Below are 16,030 nucleotides of genomic sequence, written 5' to 3'. Positions count from 1 at the left end.
AGAACCTATCAATGAACTAAAGGTCATGGCCTTGGGGCCAGTCTAGAGCAAGGGACACCAACTCTTTCCCAAACCCTAACTGGCCTTTTCTCTCTCCTGCTGGTGAAAGGCCTGGGATACAACCAGCTCCACTCTTGGGATCAAAATCCATCTGCCATCTGAAGATGGGCCACCCTAGTTCCTGAGGGGATGAACAGGGGTGGGGATGGGGGACTGGCTCAGCTTTGGGCCTGGCCTGAAACCCCTCGGCTTGCCCCCACCCTGGTGGGGCAGACGTGACCTCACCAGAGGGAGCATTGCCCGTCATCTCCTCAGAAGAATGATCCCTCCCGGGCAGCTTTATGTCTCACTCTTCTCTAAGTTCCCGGCAGCTAGTATGACAGTTGGCACACAGCAGGGGACAACATACGTTTAGGGAAGGAACAGCGTATCATCAGTGGAGAAGAGACACGAGCTTTCACAAATTGACAGGTTTACTTCATTTGTCAGGTGCATACATACACACATATAGATGTATCTGAGTCACTTTAAGTCACATAATTTCGAGGACACAAACACATAATAGCTTATCCCACTGGCTGAATGCCCTGGGGAATGCTCCAGGCCCAGTGTGGCTTCTGGCTGCTCTACCCGCTCTGGCCAGGTCTCCCTGAACCCACCCTCCTTCCCTCCCTCCCTCCTGTTCTTCCATGATGGTGGCAACACAGGGACGGGCCGGTCAAGACAGATCACAGGTTCACAGAGGCCTGACCAGGCCAGTATCTACGGCCACAGCTCTGGCGCTCTCCCCTGTCCCATGCGGTGTGCATTTCACTTCAAGGACTCTATAAACTCCTTGAAGGCGAGGACCGCCTGGGCATGGAGAGGCGGGTGTGAGGAAGAGCAGCTCCTTGGCAGATCGCTGGGCATGGCACAGCCGTGAGGGCTCGGGGGCTACACGCAGGGCAGGGGAAGCCACAAACAAATAACTGAGACCCGACGTGGTGTGTGCTGGAGCAGACGAGGGGCAGTGTGGGGTGGCTTCCTCAGAGGGGACATGTACTGGTGCTACCATGTTCCATATCCTGTGTTAGGCACTTCAGCTGCATCTCACTGGATCCTCACAGAGGAGGAAACTGAGCTCAAAGGCAATACCTGTGACACGACCCTGAGCGGGGACTCAAATCCAGATCTGTCTGCTTCTCAGCCCCATCCTCCTCCTTCTGTACACGCTGCCCCCTGATGGGACGTCCGCGCTGGGGTTCAAAGAATGGTAAAGAGACCTCCAGAACAAATGGATCACTTTCAGAGCAAAGTAAAAAAACAAAAACACAAAAATAAAAAACACGGAAAAAAAACAAAAAACCACCAAATTCTCTCCAAATTTCACATCGTGAGTGGCTGGGAGAGCAAACATAAAGGATGCTGCGAACATGACTGTGGTGAGAAGAGTCGTCTGAGCAAACGTCAGCGTCTCCCTCCCCGGATTTCTTGCTCTTTCAGCCAACAAGGACAAGGAATATTCCAGAACTGCTGCAGCTGCTGCTGAGTTCTGGAAGAGAGGTCTCCCAACTTCAAATGTCTGTAGGATGGCTTCACTCGCTGGGCCCTGGGTTCTCAGTTTTGTTTTTTATACTGCAAGACAGAGAGATTAGAAGTGGGGGAGGGAAGCCAACAGGGGCAGAAGGACTCTGGGGAAATCTGGAGTCCCAGCGGTCTGGGCCTCACCTGCCTCCTGCAGGGGCTTCTCGGAGGTGGTGAAGCCCAGGCAGGAGGCACTGACCTGTCAAATCTCTAGTTCGTGCCTGGCCTGGTGGGGCTGGAGAAGGAGGATGATAAGAAAACTGCGGACGTTCGCTGAGCACAGTGGCTCACACCTGTAATTCCAGCTACTCGGGAGACTGAGGTGGGAGGATCACTTGAGCCAATGAGTTTTGAGATCAGCCTGGGCAACACAGCAAGATCCCATCTCAAAAAAAGAAAAAGAAACTGGAGACATTAGAATTGAAAACTGTGGGGGCACTCATCCTTCTTTCTGAGTCTTGTTCGGGGGGGAAAAAAAATCTCAGGTAGAGGAAAACCAGAAGCCAGCTGGTCCAATCACTGAGTTTAAAAATTGGACACTGGGCCCCACATCTGGAGAGTGTGAGTTAGGACAGAGAGGTGGGGACATACTCTGCTCTCTAGGTCCTTCTAATATGAGTCTAAGGACCAAGAAGCCAGTCTACATTCCTGACCCCCTCCCTCCACAAAGACAGATCCTTGAATGTTTCCTCATAATCCTATCCCAGGATGAATACCCCCAGAGACAGGGAGCTCACTCCCCAAGACGGTCTTCCTCTCTAGACATCACAATGCTGCTGCCAGCTTGGGCACTATTGTATCCCAGAAGACTGGCATCTTCCTCCTTCCCGCTGCCCCCTCCTCAGCTCGTTCAGCACTGTTAGGCAGAAACTCGCCTTTAAGGATTAAAGGTGACACCACCACCCCTCCACCTCGCAGAAAATAAATGCAACCAGAAGGGATCACCTTTGGACTTCTGGAGGAAGGGGGTGGCTGGCCGGGGAGCTCCTCAGCACCATCACTCTCAACTGTGGGGCAGGGGCGGCCCCTAGTGGTCACAGAGGTTACAGCCAGCATCACCCCGGCTCGCAGGTGGAGCCGGGAGCCAAGCACCTACTTTGTTCATGATCCAGTCGGCATCTTCGATGGCTCGCTTAATAATCTGCTGGATTCTCTCAGGGTTGTCTTCATCCGAATGAACCCGGAAACTCTGGAGGTTTAAGCACAAGGAAAGATGACTCAGCAGAGGTCCCGGGACCAGCAGCTTCAGAGCATGGCTCACAGGCCAAGTACATAGCTGGGTTTTACACTCAGCATCTCTCTTAATCCTCCATGGACAGTTATGATCATCCCACTTACGGAAGAGGAAACAGAGGCTCAGAAATCCTAACTTGCCGCTAAGCAATGGCATTTGAATCCTATTTTGCAGTCTATTTGACTCCAAAGCTCATACTCCTGACAGCAGGGCAGTTGCAAAAAGGAAGACTGGCCCCCAAGTTACCCCAAAATCAAGCAGAGGCCAAGGAGAAACTTCGATCCCTGTTCAGTTTGCTCCTCACAGGAAGCTGCTTTCACCAGGGTGAGATCTCTGCAGGGCCTGACAGCAGGGAGGAACAGGCCTCCCCTTGGCTGGGTGCTGGAAAGGCAACAGGGAAGGGAAGGGAGGCAGCGGATGGGGCGGCTTTGGGAAACCCAGCCAGGCCCGTGCAGAGTGTGGGCTGCTGTGTGCTTCTCACCAGATGTTCGCCCTTGGAAGCAACCTGAGACGCAGTTCATCGGTGTGGTGTTCAGGGCCCTTCAAAACTAGCACCTGTCACCCCCGTCACTCCCAACCCTGCACATCCTCCTCCTCATCTTTAGCAACCACCTCAACACCCACCTCTGGGAAGCCCCCCTGCCAGCTAACCATGCCCTTCTCCATGTTTCCACAGCCCTCTGTGGCTACCTCTATGTTCTCACTTTCCATATTATATTTGTATAAATTTTAGTTTTTAACCTGTTATTTGGAAATGATTTCTAAGTTACAGAAAAGTTGCAAGAATAATACAAAGAATTCCCTACCAGAATCCCCAATTGTTAACATTTTGCCATATTCGTTTTATCATTCTCTCTTTATATGTGAATGTGTAAGTTTTTTTCAGAAGTATTTAGGAGTAAGTCACAGACATCACACCCTTACCCCCTAAATATTCCAATGTGTATTTCGTAACAAGGGCATTCTCTTACATAACCACAGTAGTAAAATTCAGAAAATTTAACACTGATACGACACTATTATCTAATCTATAGCCCATATTCCAATGTCATGCATTGCCCCGAGAATGTCCTTTACAGCAATTTTTTTTTTTTTCTGGTCCAGGATCCAATCTGGGATCATGCATTACATTTAGCTGTCACATCTCTTTAGTCCTGTTCAATCCAGAGCAGTTCTTCTGCCTTTCATTGTGTTTTAAGACATTGACATTTTTGATGAGTATAGAGCAGGGAGTTATGCGGTAGAAGGTCCCTCAGTTTGGATTCACCTGATGTTTTCCCAAGATTGAATCCAGTTGTGCACTGTAGGTAGGGAGGCCTGTCAGAACAACGTTGTGTCCCACACCCTATTCTAATCATCCATTCAGCTGCCTCAGCCATGCCCTGGCACCCAGCTGGTGTACGGGGCGATGCACCCTGTTTCCTGGAGACAAGCTGGCCTGCCCAGCATTGGTTTCCTGTGGCTCTGAAACTGCCACCCCACCGCCAGTTGAAAGACTACCCCTGTACCCTGGCCCTGGCCTCCAATCCCCCCACCAAGGCCCCTGTTAGAGTAATCCCCCAGATACAGCGCACCCTGCTCCCACCTGCCTGACAGCATGTTTGTAATGCTCCTGGATGCCCTTGGTCGGCAGCTGCCGGCAACAGCGCAGCAAGTAGCGGTAGAGCTGCAGCGGCCTCTGGACCAGCTCTGCCCCCGGTAGTGGGGCCATTTGCAAGACCCTCTGTCCCTGGAAAATACAGAGCATCACTCCTAAGGCATCAAGCCAAGTTCTATACTCAGCCCTGGCCTAGGTCCCAGTCCTCTGTGAAGCAGGTGGGACACAGACCAGAGGCCAGGTCCCCCTCGTGCCCCACCCCACGGAGCCTGCACTCTGGGCTGGGCGTTCAGTCCTGCAGAAGTCCCAGCCCAGAGCAGGCCCACAAAGACCACAGGCACGTGCGGAAGGAGATGCACAGCCTCAGCCCTGGTGTCTTCTTTCTGGAGCCCGACTTCAGGTGATGGGTGGCAGATGTCCCTGACGGGCAGAGCAGGGCGGATAAGCGGGAAGACCCTGAGGGCACGTCACTGAGAAAGCACCGGGCAGCAGAGAGAATGCCCACAGGTCTGGGCCTTGCTACTCAAAGTGTGGTCCTAGACCAGCAAAGCCAGCATAACTGGAAGCTCGTTAGGAATGCAGGGTCTCAGGCCCCGCCCTAGACCTACTAGACCAAACCTGCATCTTAACAGGGTGCCCGGGGGAGTCACATGCACATTAAAGCTTAAGCAGCACTATTCTAGGGGCCTCTGCATGAAGAAAAAGCCACACACAGTTGCTATCGTGCACCTAAAGCCTGGGCACATGATTTCATTTTACTGTGTTATTAATAACAATGAGCACTTTTTCTGTTCTATTCACTTTATATGTGATTAACTGCACACATAAGAAAAGCATGCACAGAGAGGTCTGGTAACTTGCCCAAGATCACACAGCTGATAAAGTAGAGCTGGGATTTGAGTCCTGGAAGTACGGCTCCAGGCTTTAAAAAAAACAAACAGCTTTATTGAGGTAGAGCTGACATACAACCAACTGCACATATTTAAAGTGTATAATCAATAGGTTTTGGCATACGTGCATAACTCAGAAACCACCACCATAATCAAGAGAGTGAACGTACCCATCACCCCCAAGTTACCCCATGCCTCTTTGTAATCCCTCCCTCCTGCCCTCCCCCTTCCCCATCCCCAAGCAACCACTGCTCTGCTGTCACTACAGATTCGTCTGCATTCTCTAGGGTTTTGTATAAGTGGGATTATACAGCATGCTCTTTCCTGTTTGCAAAGCCCATATTTTTAACTCTGTATTAAGGCTGTTTTCAAAGAACCCACAAATTTGGCCTGATCTCTCTCTTTTTTTTTAAAGGAAATGTGAGAATATAGATTGTTTCAAATGTTAGATTCTAGAGCATATGGACTTGCTAAGCTTTCATTAAGTGCCCCTCTGTGTGCTCACTGCCTGAAACTGCTGCCTGAAACCTGCCTGGTGTCCCTGCCCCCAGTCTGTCACTCCAGTCTCCACACTGACACCAAACGAGCTCTGGAACCAGTGTCCTGGGCACATTCCAATCAGCCATAGAATTTCTCCCAGATCCCCCGAACCATCCAGTACGTCACCTCTAGGTGCCCGTGCACGTGCAGCTCCCTGAGCATGGAGCTCCCTTCCTCATCTCCTCCAGCTCCAGCTCTGTGTCATTCCTCCAGGAGGCCCTTCCTGGCTGTCCCTCCCTGGGGACGGAGGGAATCACTCTGTCCTCTGTGGGGACGCAGTGCCTGGCTTGTGGTGCTACGACAGCCACTCCCACCTGCCGGGGATGCATCTGCCCTCGCTGCGGCTCTCCCTAGGCTGAGCACCTGGCCCGCAGCAGGCTTCTCTCACTGTTTGACTGAACTGAATGAATCTATTATCGCCTCTGCACGGATTTCCCTCTACGAGAGAGGCCCCCTATGTTCCAGAAGGAGCTAAAAGAGATTTAGTGACTGGCCTTAGTTTTAAAGGAACACAAGAAGAGAAAGAAAACCCCCTGCCCCCCACAGCCCTGCAAGGAAAGAGAGAACCGGATCACCAAATCTATCAGATGCCCTTAAACTAAGAAAGGAAGCTGATGAAGTGGCTGGTTTCGGAGGCCTCTTCATTCTATTTTCAGCACATTATCTTCCTGGCAACAAGAAATGTGTCTCCGCAGCTAAGGTGGCCAGTTCCTCCTGGTTCTCCAGGCTGTTGTGCCGACACTGGTGTGGACAGGTGGTGTCTGCCCCCTCATCATCTACTCTCCCTTCTGGTAGCAGCGCGAACGTGCCATTTGGGCACGTTCAGTCCCCAAGGTCTGAGTGGGACTCCACCCCAGGCCTGACCGACAGAGCCCAGCATCCACGTGGGCACAGGGATTGGTGCACAGATGGACATGTGACAAAAGTTGGTCTGATCAGAGTGAATCTCAACACCTCTGCAGAGCTAACCAAAAGGACTCCAGCTCTTTCCCACTAGACTTGAGGCTGAGGGGACTGGATTCTCTCTCGGTGAAGCCACCTTGCCTCCTCTTGAAACCTGGGACCACAGCCACAGAGCAGAAGGCAGAGCGGAGACCCTGAGAGAAACCGAGTCCAAAGAATTCATCTGAAGCCTAAAACCACCCACCTGAAGGCAGTTCCAAATTCTCCCATGATGAGCTTCTGAAGGTTCCAGCTCTAAGGAAGAGTCTGGACAAGACAGGGCTCCTCAAGTTCCTCCTGCTATGAATCACCAGTTTGCCAGGCTGACTGGCCACCCTTCAGCCCAGCAAACAGAGGGGAACACCACAGAATGGTGGCCAAGATCTTCAAGGGCAACCACAGAGGACACACCACCAAGTCCCCAACCTGATGGGCAGACTCCCCTGGCAGGTTTTCCCAAACTATATAAAGTAGTAATCAAATATTGTAAAATGCTAGTCGTGGAACAGATGGTCACCATCTGCAGTCCTCAAAATTAACATTTGGAAGGAGCACAACTTTGTTTCATTGCTTAAAAACCCCAGCAATACTTAGTAACCAACCCAGCAAGTATGGGCGGCAGATTATTTTCAGCTCAATTATAATACTTAGTCATTCTCGGTAATAACTAGTAGAGAATACATGTGTGGGTCCACTTAGAAGAGCTAAACTAAAAGTGTTTTAATTTAATTTAAAGTGTGGGTTTGCTATTATTTAACAGGCAATGAACCTCACCGCATCCCTGCTGAAGCTGGAGTCAAACCCTTTGGCCCCGGCAAGGCCTGCTTGGCTTATCCTGCCCTTTGGATCCGCCTGTAGCCTCCCACCCAGCTCCCGGCCTCTGTCACGCCACCTCCATCTTCCCAGGCAACCCAGACTCCTCCCTGTCCCCCAATCCCCACACCATTGGTTCCTCAGTCCCATCAAATTCTACCTCTGGAGGACCCCTCACATCTGTCCCCTCCTTCCTACTCCACTCCACAGCCCTGGTTCAGACTGTTGTCACCTTTCACTGGGACAACTGCAACAGTCCCCCAGCTGGTCTCCCTGTCTTCCAGTCCATTTCCCTACAATCTGTTCTCCACCCAACAGCCACAGTGGATCTTTCCAAAGCATAAATCTCAGCGTGTCCTGTCCCTTCCTGAGGTCCCTGCTGTCCACTCCTACTCTGCATCACTCATGGCAACTTTTCCCAAAATGTGGGACAAATACCTAAAATTATTTTAAGCAGTATATGGACCAACATCTTTTTATTATGATTTTATATTTATTTTCATGTGTAATGAAAACATAAAATACCCATGTTTTCTAAGATATTATGGCTTAAAGTGGTTTTTTTTTTCAATAGGCATAAAATTGATTTTTTTAATGTATCAAACAAATACTGATGCACCTGAAATGTGGACATGGCGAAATCATGACAGTGGCAGTGAGGTGTGGGAAGCACTGGCCTACAGGATACAATCCAGACTCCTGCCCACGGCCCGCAAGGCTCCTCCTCCTAGAAGTCCTCCCTGACTCAGCACTCCTGCCACCATGCTTAGTGGGAGGCCTGTGGTTACCTCAAAATAGCCCTCATGCCCTGCATCACCCTAGCTGAGGCTTCTAGCTCAGGCTCTCACCTGGACTGCTGGAAGGGCACCCAGCTGCCCTCAGGCCTCGGCCAGCCATTCTCCACATGGTGCTCACAGCGCTTTCCCAACCTCCCAACTGAAAATCTCCCCACAACCGGACAGTAAATGATACTGTGAATTATTATTAATTTTCCCGGGTATAATACTGATAAAATGGTTATGCGGGAGAATGCCTTTATCCTTAGGAGATGCAAGTGGAAGTATTTAGAGCTGATATATCATCAGGTCTGCAACTTACTTTCAAATAGCTCAGCAAAAGATAACACAGAGAAGACAGAGAGTAAGAAAGATAAGTACATGTGGTGAAATGTCAACATTGTGTTTAGATGGCAGCCATTAACGGTGAACACTGTGCTATTACTTAACTTCTACGTATTTGGAATATTTTCGTAATAAGAAGTTACTTTAGAAACATCCCCGGTGGGGAGTCAGCCAGCGGCGGGGAGCTCACCCGCACTCCATTTTCACTCTGCTCAAGCTGCTGGGAAGGCCGTCCGGGTCTGAGCCGAACGCTGCCACCGTAATATTCTACTCACTGGTCTGAGCTCTGCCCTTTGGGGCCAAAGTCTTCCCTAACCCACCCCCGAGTCCAGCCTTTCACTAATCAGTCAACTACCCCAGCTCCCCCTCCCACTGCCCGTCACCCCTTTCCCAACAAAAGCATCCTGAAAATGCTACTAAATAGCATCTCCCAAAGCTTTTCCTTTCTTGAGGCATATATACCCCCATTACTGATATTAATCTTAAACATACTGTCCAGCAGGGAAACAATCGTTTGGTTGTGTAAACCAGCTCCACTGGGCAGGGGCCCTGTCACCTCCTCTGACCTAGGAATTCAAGGAATGCAGCTCAGACGGCATTCTCCGCTAGAGCCCCCCTGTGGCCCTGGCATTTGGCTCAAAGGCACCTTTCTCCCAGGAGCTAGTCTTAACTCTGTTTCCCCATCTTGTATTTTGAGTTCAGTCCAGAGTCACAATCTGTCACAAATCCTTGGGGTGTCTGACTCTGTTATCTAAGTCAACTCAATTCAACAAAACAAGAGCACAGAAACAACCACTTAACAGGTACAAATGGGGTACAAAGAGAGATTAACTCTTTCTGCCGTAAGCATCAGTCACCCATGCAGCGCCACTCAAAAAGTATCTAGCACGTGTACAACTCTGGACTCAGCCCTAGGGCCACAGAGATGAACAGTCTGCCGTACCTAGCTCTCCTAGCCGGAGCCTTCTGCAAAGCTGACAGCATGTCTTCCTACCTACCACTCAGCACATGCCAAGTGTGAGAGCTTTTCATACATCATCTCACTTCATCCTCATGGCAATATTATAGGGTAGGGGTCATTAGGCCCATTTTACAGATGGGGAAACTGAGATTCTGAGAGGTTAAGTAACTTGCCAGAAGCCATATGGCAAGGCCAGGAATCAAACCTAGGTCTACTTGGTTTCAAAGCCCATGCCCTTATCTGCCTCATGACACCACCTGCTACATCTGTATGTGAGCCAGACATAAAAATGCTGACCAGATCGGGGCTAAGAACCCCACAAAGAACTCTCCTAGGGCTTGTGCAGGACCAGGTTCAAGCATTTACAAAAGCACTTGACTTTACTATTATCCAGTACTTCTCAACCTTTTCTACAAAACCTTGCTTCATGCTTTTCTGAAACACAAAGACATCATCTGTAGCTTCCCCCTGCATACAGATGGAAAAAAAAAGAAAAAGTCACCAGGCCGACATCAACTACACAGATAAAGGGCAGCTAAGAAATGCTTAACAAAAAAGCTCTTACAAAATCCAAAGAATATGACAGAATAAAGGAAAAGAGAGAAAATAAAGCTACAAAGGGAATTTCCTGGGCGCCAAGTGGGATCACTGGCACAGATGTTGAGACACAGGCCTACGGTTCCATTTAACCCCACTGTCCTTTTCCCTAACCTGTGTCCTGACACAGGGTACCTAAAAATACGTGGAAAAAAGTCATATATTAAAAAAAGAAAGAAAGAATGGAACTGCAGAAAATAACCAGAAATTATGCCCTATTGAGCACTGATACAAGCTAAATTAAGCCTGCACAGGCCATTTTTTAAATATGCAATTACTCTTCTTGATGGGGAAAGTTGAAAAATAGGAATGGAGTGGTTCTGCTTCCTGCCCCCATCCAGGGCTCCATCTTGCCGTACACGCTCGTCCAAGCTAGAACTGGGGCAGTAATCCCTGCCTTCCCCAGCCCCTCTCCCACATGGTCAAGTATAACATTCCCCTTCCCCTTGGTGCCACCCTTCATCCCCACTGGCACTAGGTTCCCAGCTCTGCACCCACGCCTTGCCTGGATTACCCCAATACCTCCTGATCAGTCCCTCTACTTCCAGTCCTATCCACACAGCGCCACCTAAGGGTACTTCCCCAAACACACACCTGTTACTCCCCTTCCTCAAAACCTCTGGGTGAGTTCTTTACCCATGGCCTTCTGAAATCTCTTCCGACCTCTCATGCATCTGACCTGCTGCCATCCTTCCCACACTTCCTGCATTTTTGCCACAGGCGGAACTTGGAGGTTAAGTTCATGGACTTTGGGATTTGAGAGTCTGGACTCAAGTCCTGGTTCCATCACTCGCCAGCTGTGGGACCACTGGCAAGTTTCTTAACTTCTATCTAACTCTGTTTCCCACATCTCAATGGGGGATCTAGCAGTATTTCCTACATAGGACTCTTGTAGAGATTAAATAATGCTCCCAAACCACTTAGCACAGTGCCCGGCACACACTACGTGTTTTCTATTAACTGCTATACCACCTCTGAAATGTGCCGTGCTCTTCAACATCTCTTTCTTTCCCTTACCTTGAATTCTTCCCCTGCCTCATGAATTCCTCTCTAACCTTGAAGATCCAGCTCCCGTGTCGTCTCCTTGAGGCTTTCATCCCATGCTGCTCATACCCCGATTACAGAGTCATCACACTGTACTGTAATCATTTATGTATTTTGTGATAGAATCACACAGAGCAGGTTTTGGAGACAAACAACTCTAATTTAGAAGCCTGCCTCTGCCATTTACTAGCTGTGTGATCCTAGGCAACTTGCTTGACTTCTCTGGACTTCTGCTTCCTCCCCTGTAAACTGAAGAACAGAATAGCTACCTCATAAGGGTTTTGTAAAGATCAAGCTAGCTGACATATGGAAAGTGCCTGGCACAGGGGCTGGCACATATTAGGCGCTTGAACATCTTACCCTTTTCTACATTACTTGGCTGTGTTCCTCGCTGACTATATGCTCCTGGGGGACACAGACTATGTTGCATTAGTCACTCCTCCACAGTTAACAGTGTCTGGACCACAACAGAAGCTCAATAAATGTGGATTGATTCCCATTTAGCAGAGAAAAAACTAAAGCCAGGAGGAAAGTGGCAGTCGTGAAGTCATGAACCCAACAGAGCCAGGTTTCAAACTCAGGTCTTTTGGCTCTGAATTCTCTGCTCTTTCTACCACACCTGCTGTCTCAAAGGCTAAGGAACCACCCTGAATATCACATTTGTCAGTACAATCCACCCTGAGCCTTTGCCAGTTTAAAGTGCACCTGGTGAGCTATCCCAGCCAAAGCAAACCAGAAACCATGCAAAATGCAAACCTGCTGGGCTCCTCGGGGAAGAACAACCAGTAATCTGAACTGAATCACTCTGGTGTCAGACTGCTTTGTGCCTAGGGCCTCCCCCACACAGGCCACAACACACCAACCCAGTTTGAGAGCAAAAGAAGGGAATTAACATGTATTGTACACCCACCAGGTGGCAAACAGGAACCTACCAGGTATAAACGTGGGCTGGGCACTCCATAGGGACTAGCTAATCTACAACTGTATTGCTACTCCCATTTTACAGAGGAAGAAGATTGAGGCTCAAGATCACATAGAATTAGACCAGAGCCACAGATGGGCTTTGTATCCCGATACAAATTTCCAAACTCGAGCTCTTTCTACATACAGCCAGGGCTCATCTGAGCTGAAAGCTCCTGGTTTGTCCTTTCCTCTCATGCTCCTCCCTCTGGCCTCCTTGCTGGTCTTCACTTACCGGACTCCTTCCCCAGGACCCACCCACACGGCTCATTCCCTGCCCCTGCCACCTTTATCCAAGTCTCACTCAAGAGGACATCTCTGACCACACTATAATCCCTTCTATCTTTCTTCATGACACTGTTCACTACCCACAGATTGAGTTGTTTCTGTTTGTATTCCCCCACTGGAATGTAAGCTCCATGTGAGGAGGGAGTTTATTTTGTTCATGACTGTAGCCCTAATATAGCATAGCTCCTGACACATAGGCGTGCGTGTGTGTGTAAGAGATGAAACAGCGACTGAGCGCCAAAAGGGTGCTGGGTGCTAGAGAAAGAGAAACAAGGCAGCCCCTAACCCCATGAAACCCATATACTAATAGATGATGATAAAAACCAATATTCAATTATAATTAAATACTACAAAGTGGAATTCAGTTCCCCGAGAGATTGGTTCGTGGGGGACCTCACCTGCTCAAGTCATAGGTTTCTTGAGAGAGGGACATAAAAATGTGGGGACAGCTAGGACTTGGAGGGGTGGTGCATGCAGAGAGAGCAGCCTGCAGCCTGCACGAAGGCCCAGGGCAGGAAGGACTGCCAGGCTCACCCTAGCGCAGGGAGACAGGCCAAGCACAAAGAGGATGCTGTCCAAGGCCAGGTCAGATCCAGAAAGGTCTGGTTAGGTGGTGATGAGGAGTTAAGACTAGTCCTAAGGTCCATCAGCTGATAAATGGATAAATCAAATGTGGTACATTCATATAATGGAACAGTATTTTGCCATAAAAGGAAACGAAGTACTGACACATGCTGCCTACCACATGAACCTTGAAAACATTATGCTCAGTGAATGAAACCAGTCACAAGAGGCTGCATAAAGTATGATTCCCTTTATATGAAATATCTAGAATAGGCAAATCTATAGAGACAGAAAGAAGAGTAGTGGTTGCCTAGGGCTGGGGGGGACTGGGAAGAGAGGGAAGGGTGACGGCTAAAGGAGGTGTTTCTTTTGGCGGTAATGAAAATGTTCTAAAACTGATTATGGTGATGGATGCACAACACTGCGACCGTACTGGAAGACGCTGAATTGTGCACTTTAAATAGGTGAACTGTATGCTATGTAAATTACATCTCAATAAAACTGTTTTTAAAAACAATAACAGCAAAAAAATATTTCCTCCTAAGAGCTAAGGGGTTTTGGCCACGGAGTGACTTGCTCTGTTATTCAGAAGCATAAAACAGAATGTTAAGGTTACTCGGCCTAATGGGGTGCCCTGGACAGAGGGATGTAAAGGGGACACGTCTCCTTTTTAAAAGGGGCAAACTGAGGCTAACGCCGGAGGAATGTGCTCGGCCCAGCGGCCGCAAGACTCGTGCGCTCCCTCCTGCCGCCACCCCCTCGCGTCACGGGCCTTCCCCGCTCCTCCGAAGCCGCCCCGGGCAGGCCTGCGACGGGCCGGGCCGCCGCGGGACACGCGCTCCGGTGCATCCGGCTCTCCCGGGACAGAAGCACGTGGAGGGCAAAGGAGCGGCGCCAGTCGCCCTAGGTCTCGCGCGGGTCGGAGGACGCCCAAGGCCTCTACATCCCCAGCCCGCCCCCGCCGCCCCGCGTGGCTCCGGCCGCCGCTGCCCCCGCGCCCCCGCCCTCGGCCTGCGCGGCGCGGCTCACCCGCCTCCACTGGGGACGCCAGCCCCGGACGCCGCGGCCACGGCGGCGACGACTGCGCCTGCGCCCCCGGAGTGGCGCAGCACCGCCCCCGCCTGGCGACTGTGGGCGAGCGCCCTCTGCCGGCCGCGCGCGGGACTCGGGGTCCCACTGGGTGCCCCTTCCCGGATCCGACCCTGCCCGGTTAAAAAAGAAAGCTGTCCCCACACTTCCTTCTGGCTGTTGCTACCCCGGATATAAGCACGGAAGGCAAGCTCTGCCCCATCATCCTGAATATGGATTGTGCTAAAATATTAGGAGTGTTCAAGACCTGTGAAAAGGTTTGCTGGAGGACTTTTCCTGAACCTCTGGTGTTGATGACAAGAATTGTGTTTGGATAGGAGTCTGCGTTTTGAATCATTTCATCAAATTACAGTCCCATAACACCTGTCAAAAGAATAAATATGACAGTAATAGGCATGCTTCCTTTCAGATCCATCTAGAATTATAATTGAGGAAAAGAATACAGAATTTAAACTTAGAGCTACTGCCAGTAGCATTCTTTGAAAATGAAATAATGCTGTTTTATTAAATAGGCTCTCCCGGCTCTCTAATGTTTAAAGCTAAAGTGCTTCTCTGAATTGATTTAAATACAAGTTTTATATCCTGAAAGAAATAAAGATGAGTCATTATCTTAAGATAAACCCCCTGTTCAATGATGCTGATCTTCTCTCAGCTGATTTCTAAAAGGGAGTGAGGTTGTTAGTGGATAATATTGCTTCTGTTCACGTCTCTCTTCTCTAGGGCTTTTTAAACCGATTTGTAACAAAAAGGCTGATTTCCTTACACAGATTCCATGTGTAGCTGATTTAACAGGACAACTTCTTGTAATTTTTTCTTTTTTCTTTTTCTTTCATCATCTTTTTTTCTTTTAAGGAAAACATTGGTCCCTGGTGGCACCTGGAAATCTATTTTTCTCCTCTTAGGATAAGAGAAGCAGGGGATATTTCTTGACAGAAGTATTTTTTTAGGCTTTTCCCTCTTGTGTATTTTCCTAACTCCCTTTGGAGTTTTCTTTCTTCTTTTTTTCTCTTCACCTCGCATACTAGACTGCTTCCAAATTGGGGAGGGGAGGGCGTGAAGGGTTCTGCCCCTGAAATATTCAGATAATTGCCTCCATTTATTTTCAATATGTAGACTTGGACCAAATATATTTGAAAGATACAATCGTGCCCTCATAAATCAGCCCTCTTATTTACACATGCATAATCAAGGGCACATCATTAGTGCAGATCCAATCAATAAATCATTAAGCTTTTAAAGCCCTTATTAGGAACAATCTGCAGTAACATCATCCACTCCTGCGTTCAGCCTTAGGATCACTTAATATTTTTAAGAAATTTCACAGTCTGTTCTCTAGTCCCATCTCCCTTTTGTTCCTAGATCGCTGTGTTCCTGCATCAGAAACATCGTTCTAATACCTAGATCTCATAAAATATTCAAGATGCAAGCTGTTCACTTTACCTCCGAAAGGCTCCACCTTCAGAATCACTTGTGCCTCTTCTGTCTTTTTACAAACACACAAGATTTTACCTTTCACAGAAATTCCTTATAAACATCCAAACACCAAGAAAAAAGAAATACTCCAAAGTAGGAGAAATTTGGACACCAATCTCCAGTTTTTTCCAAGCCATGATGGAAACCTAGATTTAAAAATACTTGACTTTGATTCTTTTAACTTGACAGCAACCTGAGGTTCTCACAGCTTCAATAGTAAAACTCAAGAATTCTTACCAGTCCAAACATTCACTAAAAAGACACCAGACCCATAATCTAATGAAAACCCAACCATTCTTACCATGTCATTTTCTTTTACACTGAAATTTTAGGAGATGAACACCCTCATTTCAG

General features: G+C 48.8%; 1 protein-coding gene across 2 annotated transcripts; it reads right to left on the bottom strand.

Annotated features, from left to right (window-relative positions):
* Window positions 1-461: 461 nt before the first annotated feature.
* On the bottom strand, window positions 462-14,198 carry LYRM9 (LYR motif containing 9). Of its 2 annotated transcripts, none has more exons than XM_045525406.1 (4): window positions 14,144-14,198; window positions 4,383-4,526; window positions 2,660-2,752; window positions 462-1,614 (listed from the first exon to the last, which is right to left on the bottom strand). In XM_045525406.1, the coding sequence occupies exons 2-4, from the start codon at window positions 4,506-4,508 to the stop codon at window positions 1,597-1,599; spliced, it is 237 nt and encodes a 78-aa protein (XP_045381362.1). In that variant the 5' UTR covers window positions 4,509-4,526; window positions 14,144-14,198; the 3' UTR covers window positions 462-1,596. The 2 variants fall into 2 exon arrangements, with proteins under 2 accessions (XP_045381362.1, XP_045381364.1); XM_045525408.1 differs by lacking the exon at window positions 14,144-14,198 and adding an exon at window positions 6,972-7,005.
* Between the last annotated feature and the right edge of the window lie 1,832 nt (window positions 14,199-16,030).

The sequence above is a fragment of the Lemur catta genome, chromosome 15, assembly GCF_020740605.2.
Source record: "Lemur catta isolate mLemCat1 chromosome 15, mLemCat1.pri, whole genome shotgun sequence".
NCBI classification, from domain to species: Eukaryota; Metazoa; Chordata; class Mammalia; order Primates; family Lemuridae; genus Lemur; species Lemur catta.
Note: the sequence above shows the minus strand (reverse complement) of the source record. Positions and strands in the feature narration are given on the sequence as shown.

Coding starts and splice junctions, on each gene's coding strand:
- LYRM9 (XM_045525406.1), bottom strand. CDS start 4,508: ATGGCCCCACTACCGGGGGCAGAGCTGGTCCAGAGGCCGCTGCAGCTC. Junction 2,753..4,382: donor ACAAACATGCTGTCAGGCAG/GTGGGAGCAGGG, acceptor TTAAACCTCCAG/AGTTTCCGGGTTCATTCGGA.